Below are 12,150 nucleotides of genomic sequence, written 5' to 3'. Positions count from 1 at the left end.
TGTAGTAGGAAATTGTTCTTGTGCATTCTCTTTCTGTTACTTTCTTTTTATAGAAACAAATTTACTAACATTCCAACTATTACGAACATCATTTTTTCACCATAAAGGTGGAAAAATTATTCATGATGCACCCTGGGCAGCCAATCAATAGCTCGCCCTACTGACGTCAATTGGGTGATTTACGTCATATGGGTAGGGGCGGATGAAAATTCCGCCGAGCAGTGTGCTGCGATCGGCAGCGATGTGCAGTTTTAAAACCTTATAATAAACTATGCACCTTACGCGGAGCACTTAGATGCACCAATTAATGATCAGAAGGGCCTACTCTAACGACTCAGCATGTTTGTACAAAATCGACGAAACCGTTTCAGGGTCCCTTTAACAGACAAGTACACTTTATGTAAATGGTTATAACTTGTGGGCAGCAATACATTAAAGTCAATTGCAGCCATGTTAAATATCCCTGAATTGAATGCACACAAGCAGCCCACGTATTCCTGTCACAAATAAATGTTGCAGGCTTTCAAGAAATGTGGCTTTCCTCTCCTGCTGCATGGCAATAGATACCACAAAAATTTTAAATAAGAGGAACTTCAACCATCTTGTGACCCTTAAACATCTAATTTCAGCATAAGCATGCTGATTTGTACAGTGAGAACAGCCCCAGTAAAGAAGACAACATGGCAGCTTTAAAAGAAAAAAAAAACAGAATCTTCATTTATTCTCCAGGTTTGGGCAGGCATCAACATTTGAGAAAGGAAAATGAAGCACTTTTGCCAACTCAGTTGTTCCCCCAGTCAAATCCACCTGGCCTGTCTTCTGGTAGTGGGTTGTAGTTAGGGTCAGTCGCTGGCGATTCAAACAGGTACTTGCTGCAAGAGGAAGAGAGACACTTAAATGAGAGCTGGTGCCTCACGTAGTATGCTACTGCACATTATTAGGATAAGAAGCATGCAGTGCATTTAATTGCCACACCAAGGTAGGGCCCTGCTTTCTTTGCAATTATTCTAATTGGAGAGTGTGTTCTACTCAGCAACATCTGCCATTCAGTGAACGAAATGTTCTGTGTATAGGAGTGCCAGGCATACATGACTCTTACAGCAAGCACTGTCTCATTCGCACTCAAATTTCATGAAAGGTAGTATTTCACAGTGGGTTAAGTCTAATGCTACATGTGTGTGCATTACTTGCCTGCTTTGTTCAAATAAGGACACATGTACTTGTTATCCCTCAATAGAGTGTAAAACTGGGCAGGTTGGTTGATCTTCACGGTAAAAGCAGTGCAAAAATAATGGCGATACAAGACAGAAAAATCCTGTCCTGTGCATTTCTCTGCCTTGTGTTGCCATTATTTTTGTGCTGCTTTTACCATGTTCTTCATCCTTCTTCCAAGGACCTCATTTCACCTTCTGACAGACTAAAGTTATTTATTGATCAGTGCAAGACACACTTGCATTATTTGGAACTTACTCTAATGTTATCACTGATTCTATCCGTTGTTTGTTCCTGCCAAACCTTTGTAATCAGATTGTATGTATGACATAAATAGTGTTGTACTTTCTGGGAGATATGCAAGCACTAGTGATTACTCTGGAACCTTCGATGCGTCATGTATAAAAGCCGACGCACTTGACCCACACATGAGATTTCAATGACCAGCGAGTGTGCTCGAAGCTATCATAGTGCTACTTGTTTTGCTGGGCACAGGTCTGTCAAATAAACAGTTCATTTCGTAACATGCGTTGTGCCACTGAGGTTGTTCACCATTATTACGTGCTAATAAATTCGATGTAATTGTCAGCTGCAGCTGCGCCACTAAAGGCGATTTCACTGCATGATAGCGGTAGTGCCATCTGTCAGCGCTACTGCAAATGCAAAGCAAGTTGGTTCAGATAGTGTGTCTTGCCTGGGTGGGGACAGGAGGGGCCACTGTGCCGCATCAGTAATACTGATATTTCTTTAGTTGCATCGCTGCAAATCATAAGCACATTATAATTATTATAAACAAAATAGGCAAGTAATGCAAACAAATGTGGCATGACACAAAACTGACTGCGGTATGCTATTGATGCGTCAGTGCAAACGATCCAGGTTAGCTGGAAGAGTCATGGCACTCCTATTTATGGAATACATATTTATATAGGCAACTTGAGCATTGAACAAAGGTGGCCACAGGTATGATTGCACAGCTATATACGAGAAGCACAATAAAAATGTGACTGTATGCATATATTTAGCCTTACTATGACAGCGTTTAAGAAAGTAGGTGCCAGTTGTTACAGAAAAAATGTACCTGATGAAAAGATACATTTAACATTATCAAAAATAAACTCTGAAAGATACCTTGCAATTTTGCTGCAACACAAACACTAAAAAATGTCGTAGTTCTACCAGAAAGGCATCAATTGCGATAGCAAATTGTTAGATACCTATATGAAGTAAGAATAAAAAATTAAATTAAATTATGGGGTTTGACTGACAAAACCACTTTCTGATTATGAGGCACGTCGTAGTGGAGGACTCTGGCAATTTCGACCACCTGGGGTTCTTTAACGTGCACCTAAATCTAAGTACACAGGCGTTTTTGCATTTCGCCCCCATCTATGAAGTAAGGATAGTAGCTTCATCGGTCATATAAACTTAACGTTCACTTACTACCTAAATCAGCATGCATGGCGTCACATGCGCGCAGACAAACATGATCTCACTCGATGACCGCGGACACTCGCTGTCAGAACGCTGGTGTGAGGAAGAGCGGCAGCAACTGCCCTGCGTGCTGCCTCTCGCATAGACGCGAACCAAGTGGTGAGAACGCACACAAAGCCACCTATACCCGCAGCAAATCGCTTTCAAAATAGGCACCGCCATACGCAACCACCGCTGGATAGAACCCCTCTCTGCTGCCTTGCGCACGATGAAAGACTGTGTGCTTCCTCCCTTGCTCGTGCTTGCACATTTTCACTTGCACCCACACGGTGCGTGGCTGCGGTTATCGCACTTGCACTTTGTACAAGCAGTGACGCCGACGACTGGGGAAATGCGCCTGAAGTGCCATTGTAATTGCTATCATAATAAAATGCTGCATCAGGCACATTTATTTCACAAAGATTACAGTGCTGCAATGAGCAGTACCACAGATGGATTAATATTAGGGGTGTGCGAATGTACGAATATTCGACTTGGAATTGAATACTAAACGTTTGAATAATTCGATACGCGAGTGGAGTATCTAATATTTGGTTTCTCAATGAACAAACAATTAAGTTTACCCATAATTATACACTTGATTTTCCAAGTCAGGAAGGCCACTTTCCGAAAAAAAAAACATTTGGAGACGGTGCATTCCATTCGCTGATGGTTCGCGGAAAGAACGAGTTATTTAGAAGGTTAGCAAGGTGCAACTTGCGGTGTCAGGTCGTGATTGTGACTATGTCTAGTCTGCCGGGAAAAACTGGGAGAAATGTATTTACCATGATTGATATTAAACTGCCCACTGTGGACGAAGAAAAACTTGAGCGTGGCGACAGTTCTGTGCTGTGCCAGACATTTCATACTGAATCAACGTAAATCTATTCACAGCAGTCGCACGATCCTCTGAAAGCCGATAAACCATGTCGCAAATGAAAGCGGGTACAAGGGATGACTGTTGTTCACAGCCGCAATCTTTGCAAAATACTGTGTGGTGACCTCTATGGCGGTGACCCCTCGTTCCGAACACCGTTCGTAGGTGCACAATGGTCTCTTTTCATAGCTTCGAGCGACCCGTCACAATACAAGCTATGGATTTACACAGCGGGCTCGAAAATATTATGACAGCGTACTGACCCACGAGTGGATGCGCAAACTTGCCGATGACCGCGCGGGGCGGTGCCGACTGATGTGACGTAAATTTTTTGTCGTCTGTCACGCAGACTGGCCTCACGAGCTACCGCAGAAGCCACCTGCTACAAATATGGAAGCACCCTCCTGTGTTCTGGAAGAAAACAGGAAAACAATACTTTCTAGGCAATATAAGATTGCCATTAAGCACAGTGTGGGCCACTATTAAACTGAAAACCCAATTGGTATTTAGAACATTGCTATTTTTTTTTAGCTTCAGAGGGAAAAAAAAGCACTTAATTTTATTCGGCAGACATTCCATCGATAAAAGAATATTTTTCAGACCTTCATATACAACAGAGTCATTATCAGTGCCGATAAATGCTAATTTGGTGTTCTACTTAAAAGAGCAGAGCCTACTATGCATCTCAATTCAGAGGTACCTAAATTACTGATAGCAAGCAAGATTCTTGTTAAGTGACTAGCCTCCTGAGCATGTGCAACACTGTTTTTGCACAAAATTTGGAATTATAAAAGCTTGTGTTAAATTTTGTGATAATCAATTCGATATTCGGCTTTTTCTTCTTGAGTAGATTAGATATTCGATTCAAAATCTACTATTCGGTATTCACACACCCCTAGTAAAATGATAGCATAATGCTTCACGTATGTATAAATTTCTTCAAGCAAACCTTTAGTACCTTGAAAAAACATAAAACCCTTTCTCCTACCACCAATTTCCCCAAGCAAGCAACATTTTCCGCACGCAACAAACAGGACCACCGAAAAGTTAGGAAGCATCTTTCCAACACCGGTATTTTTAACACCGGCATTAGAAGAGCTCTTTCAATCACGATCAAGCCTGATCGGGGTCAAATTCCTTAACTGCAATTAACTCTCTTTCGTAGCTTGGAAAAAGCAGCCAATCCCGATCGAGCTCAATCACAATTGAAAATGCACCGTGCAATGCTTGTATAAAAGTAATTTTAATTATGCAGAAGTAAATTAAGAGATTCGTTAGTAGCCATCCAAGCTGTGTAACTCTGTAATATGCAACTGGAGGTTTCCACTATAAACCGTTGTTGCCACACTTAATAAAGGGGCCCTGCACAACCCCTCGGGCTTGGTGAAAAACATAGTCCGCAGGTAGCATACGCTGCTGTGAACATATCAGGCAAGTTTTGCTGTCGTATGCGGTGCGTGGAGCTCGCAAGCGGATCACGAAGTCACCTTTCTCTCAAATGCCCTCTTTTAAACAGAAGCCTACCTCTATACTTTCTGCCTCCTTACTCTCTGTGGGCTTCCACGGCTGTGCCACTACACAGACCACTAACCCGTTCATCCTGATCCTGCAGGTTTTCGCCGATGTCATCGCCTCATGTCTGCCCTCAGCTGCTCATCTCTGCCCTACTGGCAGCCTCTGCTACCACTCCGGCAAGCTACCTGCCTGCTACCAATGAAGGCAAACTTTGTGTTTGCCCCCTTCCTGTCGCACATGCTTCAGAACATTCGGCAGTGCCTCCCCTTCTGCTATGGATCATCGTGACAAATCCAGCTGCCCTACCACCGTCGACAACAAACTGTGCTGCCTAAAAAGTAGCAACCACCTTCCAGTGCGCTGTGGGCTTCGTGGCTGCACCGTTACACAGACCACTAACCCGTTCCTCTTGATCATGCAGGTTGGTAATCACACGCCTACTAAAATATCAACTGTTTGGTGCAGCTGCACAGCCCACAGTGCTGCTATTTACTTGTTACCGAATGTGTCACGCAAGCTTCGCTAATGCTATCAGGGGACATAGAGACAAACCCTAGTCCTGACAAAGTTATCCTCGACCTAGTCCTGACAAAGTTATCCTTGACGAGTTGAAAAAGTTACCTACCTGCAAGTCGACACTAACATCTGAGCTGCAAAGTCTTAAAACCCAGCTAATAAACACAAACCAAGCTATCTCTAATCTAAGTGCACGCATTGCAGATTTAAAATATCATTGTCAGAATCTAACCTCCAAGCTATCTCTAATCTTAGTGCACGCATTGCAGATTTAAAATATCATTGTCAGAATCTAACCTTCCGTACAGAAGTAGACACCATAAACACTGAGACCGTTCAGTTAACCCACCGTGTGCGTGATGTAAAAGAGCATTATGATGACCTCGACAACCATACAGGGCGCAACAATCTAATATTTTACGGTCTTCCGGACCAGGGGCATAGCCAGGGGGGGGGCTTATAGGGCTTCAGCCCCCCCCCCCCCGAAATTTTTTCGTGCTGTCCATGCACCCAAGCAATCCCCGATGCCGGAAATCATTCTGAATTTTTTCTAGAATGTTTATTTCAAGCTCGAAAAGACATTTCAGCGCGAACCTTACGAACTTGGGCTGAATTTCGCGCCAGCACCCATGCAACGGGAGTCACATAACGCCAAGCAGCCCCATCCGGGCACAAAGTTTCAAGGGCGTTTTGATGGTGAACGGGCTCGCCACGGCATCTTGCGGAGGCCGCGGAATCTACGCAGCGCATGGATGTCAATTGCGAAATTTATGGGTATAAAGTTCTCATAAACTTTTGATGTGAAAGGTGCATTGACATTTCCAAAGTCGTGCTTTAGATATTCAATTTCGTAACTTTGTGGGTTTTATTTTACTATAAATATTGGACGCCAAAGGTGCATTGACTTTTCTAATGTCTTACATTGGAACATACAATAACGGAAGCCAAATCAACACACTATCAGACAAGTTGACAAAGCACGCAGAGAGGTCCGATGAGACGAAGCGTTGAGGTGGTTCATTTGTGCAGTCATCTCACACAAAAAATGTCAAATTTCTTTTTTGCACCTACTCCAAAGCATCCATGTCAAGACACTAAAGCCAGCAAAGGTAGCTGCGTTCTTATTTATTTTTTCTACTTTGACTTTTATTCACGAGGACACATTGAGCCTCTTCAATTTTTTTCGTTCCCGCTATACCCTACCCGCGGGCTGCCAGAGCCAGCCAGAGCGCATGCGTTTTTCTCATGTTGCCCCGACCACCGCGCGGCACAGTTCGGTGCGCGTAAGGTTTTCTCTGGCCGAGTGGATTTTCGCCTAGCAGAGTTTTGTACGCTTTCTGGCTAGCAGATGAAAAAAGGGAATAATGGTCACTCGCCACCATCACTGGGGGGACTTGACGGATTGCACCGCGTTCCCTTGAGAGCAACATCTCCGGAAACCTTGTCTAGCCGGTGTAGGACACCAAGCAGTATGTGCATGGTTCTTGGTGGACCAAATGTCTCACGTTTTCTTCGATATTCCTTCGGTAGCCACATTAGGGGCCCAAAGTAGGCATTCGATTGTGGATATACTTTGCGTTTCTTCATTTCGGTACCCCGCCCCACAGAAGAAAAAAAGAAAGACGTTGTGGCGCAGCGAATTGTCGCATGGTGAAAGTTCGATTTCATTACTTCTATTGCGGAAAGGAAAGCAATGAGCCACGGGACGCTTCACTTGCCAGATACTCTTATTATATTATTCAATTATACGGACGCTACGAGCGCATTCCTGCCGTTGTCGTCGCCCTCATTTTCTGTACAAAGTCCAAAGGCGATAACATCGGGACCGCGCGCCACATACTGTATGTGCGAGTGAAAGTGTAGGGGGGTGGTGGCATGGACGGGCCAACAATGGTGGCTCAGTCATTGTGTGCGCAAAGGAGAAAAGCGGGGAGGAAGCGCGCCGCCTTCCGTCGCACAAGATACATCGGGGGAGAGTGGATGGAATGGGGGCGGGATCTAGGATTCTGTGAATCTGTGATTGCGCAACATGCTTATTTGCCTTATTTGATGCATTATATACAGAGACTTTTCTTAGATACGTAGATTTATTGGAGACTTATACGTATATTTAAATATCTTATTGCGAGGTTTTGTGTATATGTGCAGCGATCTTTGTTTCCAGTGCCATTTTTTTGCCCTTTATAAATCTGTATCTTCGCATTTGTATATTCCATTGTATCTTCGCATTTTTAATGTACGAGGCCAGTCAAATGAAAGTGTGTCTATCCACCGCACGCAATAATGGTTCGGTTCATTATCTGCGAGGCATGCACATAGCACACAGGCACCTTTCATTTACAAAAGTGACACCAGATGTGAGGGTAAATGTTCTTTAATGCTCTCAAGAACACTGGATTGAACATGGTTGCGTAACGTAATGGACACTTCAGAAGTTGAGCAGTGGGGTGATGTGAATGTTTTGACAGCTGAAGGTGTTTCGTCAAAAGGAAATTAGTCGCCGTATGGCTGCCGTGTACATTGAACATTGCATTTCATTGGCCACTGAAGCGTTGGAGCAAACTGTTGAGAGAAGGACGTGAAAGTTGCAAAGACGATCCAAGACCGGGCCAAAGCCACCATGCAATCACCCCCAACAAAATTGCAAAGGTTGATGAGCTGATGAGACATGAACAGAGGATAAGCATCGATAAACCGGCCGAGCGTGTGAACATTAGTCAGGGTTCTGTTCACGCCATAATTCATGAACATCTTGGTTATCGGCTCTTGTGCGTACAATGGATGCCCGCGATTGTGAACCACCGCCAGAAGACGGAGAAGTTCGGCGCTGCCTTGACTGATCTGATCCAGTATCACAATGAGGGTGACGACTTCTTGTCTGCAATTGTGATCGGGGATGAACCATGGTGCCACTACTACGAGCTTGAAACACGACGGCAAAGATTACAGTGGAAAAACTCGCATTCACCACCCCCAAGAAAGCAAAGCCCATCATTTCCACGGGAAAGGTGTTGTTGACTTTTTTTTTTTCAATCGTCAGGGGCCATTACTGATAGAATTTGCTAAATCTTGAGAGACTATCAATTTTTTCTGATATTGTGAAACGCGGGACCGGCTACGTGTCGCAATCAAGAACAAACAACGTGGAAAATTGACGAATGGGGTCATCTTGTAGCACGACAATGCCCGTCCCCGCGTCGCTGATGTGGTTAATATAAAACTGGCGAAGTTAAAGTGGGAAACGCTGCAATATCCGCCATGCAGCTCAGATCTGTCGCCTTGCGACTTCCACATTTTGGGGCAACTAAAAAAAAAACAGCACAAGGCAACCAGATTCTTTTCGGACGATGTCGTGAAAGAATCAGTCGCAGGCTTTTTGGAGCAGCAACCCAAGGAGTTTTTCGGGACGAGAATCACGCGACTCGGTAGTCAATGGGACAAATACCCGATTGCTCGTGGAGCCTAGTTTTAAATAAAGTACTCCGTTTGTCATATATTCGCATTGGATCACTTTCATTTGACTCGCCCTCGTATATTTTGCAGAACTCCTGCTTTTTATGCATGCTCTCTGTTGCGACTATAATTTCGGTGCAATTACTCACGATACAGGACCGGTGACAGCTTGTCGTGCGTAATACATTGGAGCAAATGACAGCGTCATTGAGATTTTTCACTGGTCGTTGCATGTGTGCAAGAATGTAGACAAGGTTCTTGAATGACAAAGTTTTGTTAACATATTTGTCCTCAACTTGTTCATTTCATGACCTTTACATTTTTCATATCAGCGGTGTACAATGCTTTGCTGGTTTTGAACTGATATAGTTCTAAGTTGGTGTGATATTTTCTTTACTTATTGAATAGACAAAAACATGGAAGCATTGATATCAATTACTCTGGGCACAATTTTCGGCACCATAAGAGTATATTCTTTAATAAAAAAAACTATTTTACTTGTTCTGACAGTGCACAGCGTTCAAGAATTCGCTTGCAGCATCTTTGGCAATGCCAATACAGTTATTATTCATGTATTTGATCCCTCAACAAATTGCTTAAAAGGAAGCTTTAGCTCGGGCCCAATGTCGACACGATCTATTCAGATACACGTAAAACGCAGAAACGCTTTTCTGAGATAACCCCTGGATCGCTTCTATGAAATTTGTTGCATTTGAGAGAGAAAGTTGAATTCTAGTGCCTGTTGGAAGCGGAATTTCGATTTAGGGCGTGCATTTTTTGCTTATATTTTAAAGAATTCGAAAGTTTGAAAAAAGAAATAGAAGCACGATGCTTACAAACTAATAGGTTTGCATCAAGAACAGATATCGCCGTTATGTAAACGGCATCTACTATAACAATCAAAGCGGACAAATTCCACTTTTTATATCTTTTTATATGTTTTATAGTTTTTATCTTACGCAAATTGGTTACATTGTGCACAAGGGTTCTGCAAAAGCCGTATTTCCATAATACTAATTTTTTTTTAGATTCATTTGTAACATATCAATTGTGTCCGCTGTAGATGCACTATTAGGTGCACTTCACAGATTTGTGATATCATTTTTCATTGTTGAGTTAGTTTTAACCTGGATAGTTTCGCTTTCTGGAAATGTTAAATTTTTGACAATTATTAATAAAGAATTGACAACCTAACTAAAAAATTCGAAACAAACAGTCACTAGAATTTACGCTTTTCTTTTAAATGCAACAAACCTCATCAAATTTGGTGCAGTGGTTGCCGAGAAAAACCAATTCTCGTTCTACATGTATTTAGATAGGAGCTCATGAGCTAAAGCTTCCTCTTGAGGAGGCCGAACTGCCAATGTGAGCCTCCCCCCCCCCCCCCCCTTCAAACGAAATTTCTGGCTACACCACTGTTCCGGACACTAATTGGAAGGACACATATGCTCAATTAGAACAAATAATAATTCACCGCTGCCATGAACGCCCTGGTCTTACAACTGAACCAAAAGATATAGAGCGTGCGCACCGCATATGGCGGCGCACTACTAACCGCAAATGACCCATAATAGTGAAACTTTCATCCTTTAAAACTAAAGAATCTATTCTTTCAAACGGCCCGAAACTAGAAGGCACTAACCTCAGCATTGGCAAAGATTTTACTCGTCCTGTTCGAACTGCACGAAAGAAGCTCGTCACCTTCATTAGGAGCAAATCTGTACCATTTTCATTGCGTTTCAAGACCTTGCACATTGAATCGCCGTGACACATCTCTGACAATGCAGCAGGAATTGTCAGAGATTTCATAGGAATCAGTACGCCGTCGGCAAGCACGCCAACAGCCTCGTACAAACGCTAGATAGAACCTTTCCTTATATGTACTTTATACTAACATACTTAGTTTTCTTCCTAAGCACATGCTCCTGTGTAATCTATTGCAGTCATCTGGCAGCAGCATATTGATATTGACTGAAAAGAGGCTTAACTGACAACATTTAAGATACAGAGGCCCTGACTGACTTGCCAAATGTTTAATATTTTCTGTCATGACTACAGAAACTCACTTGGCGAAGGCGTACTCATGACGACTAACAAAGAGCTATCATGCTCTCTTAACAGCATTACTTCACAACTTGAATCACTATGGGTAATGTGCCGTGCTCCACCCGAAACAGTAATACTTGGCATATGGCCCCCTCGCCCGTGATCTCAGCTCGCTCATCAACACCCCGTCGCACATATTCTCCTCTATGGCAACTTCCCCAACATTGACTGCAGCTGAATCAAACATCACCAATCACGGGAAATACTGAAGCAAGGGAATTTGTCCATGTTTGCCTGAACTTTAACCTTAGCCAACTGGTAACTAAACCAACACGCATCACTACTGAACCTTTGAACATTTTAGACCCAACACTTACAAACAACCCTGAAAACTTAAAATCTATCGCATACTTATGTGAAATGAGTGATCACAAATTAATTCACACTTCATTTAATTTCCTGCCTGAAACACGCCACATCTTCAGCAAGACAATTCATTTGTACAAGGCCAATTATAACGCAATTAATAAGCAACTAAGATATCTCCGGCCTGCATTTGAATCCAGTCTCGATTCCCAAACAAAGACAGTTCCTGCCTGGGTTTGAATTCAGTCTCGATTCCAGAAGTCTTAATGATAAGTGGCTTATCTTTTAAGGACAAAATAATTAAGCTAATAAATTCATCTCCAAGATAAACTTCCTTGCCAATAAAAACAAACGATGGTTTTCACAAAGCTTAAAAAACAAGAAAACAAAAAAATGTCTCTTTCATAATGCGAAATTTAATGGAAGTGCGTACGCATGGGATAGGTACTATGCTGCAGAATACGCGTATTGCAATTCGAAATGCTAAAGAGACATTTATCACAGTGGCTTACCTAAAATTCTAACAAGCAACCATAGAAAATTCTGGGAAGTCATAAACCCGCAACCGACACACGACATTACATTTACGAATGATAATGGCGAGAAGGCGAGCGACGCTCATTGTGCTGAAATGTTTAACATCTCATTCTCATCCGTGTTTACTAAAGAAGCTGATTTGAGATTTCCTACGC

General features: G+C 42.8%; 1 protein-coding gene across 8 annotated transcripts in view; it reads right to left on the bottom strand.

The window, feature by feature from the left end:
• Positions 1 to 683: 683 nt before the first annotated feature.
• Der-2 (Derlin 2) overlaps positions 684 to 12,150 on the bottom strand; it is a 53,067-nt gene continuing 41,600 nt past the window's right edge. For 5 of the 8 annotated variants that reach the window (XM_075684053.1, XM_075684055.1, XM_075684059.1 and 2 more), the window contains 2 exons: positions 1,907 to 1,971; positions 684 to 872 (listed from right to left, as the gene is read on the bottom strand). In XM_075684053.1, the coding sequence (XP_075540168.1) occupies positions 715 to 872; positions 1,907 to 1,971 (223 nt within the window). In that variant the 3' untranslated portion in view covers positions 684 to 714. Of the gene's footprint in view, positions 873 to 1,906; positions 1,972 to 3,825; positions 3,974 to 12,150 lie in introns of all 8 variants that reach the window. The other 3 variants (XM_075684057.1, XM_075684058.1, XR_012826555.1) reach the window with 2 other exon arrangements.

The sequence above is a fragment of the Dermacentor variabilis genome, chromosome 3 (assembly GCF_050947875.1).
Source record: "Dermacentor variabilis isolate Ectoservices chromosome 3, ASM5094787v1, whole genome shotgun sequence".
In the NCBI taxonomy this organism is placed as follows: Eukaryota; Metazoa; Arthropoda; class Arachnida; order Ixodida; family Ixodidae; genus Dermacentor; species Dermacentor variabilis.
This window is presented reverse-complemented; position numbering and strand designations above follow the sequence as displayed.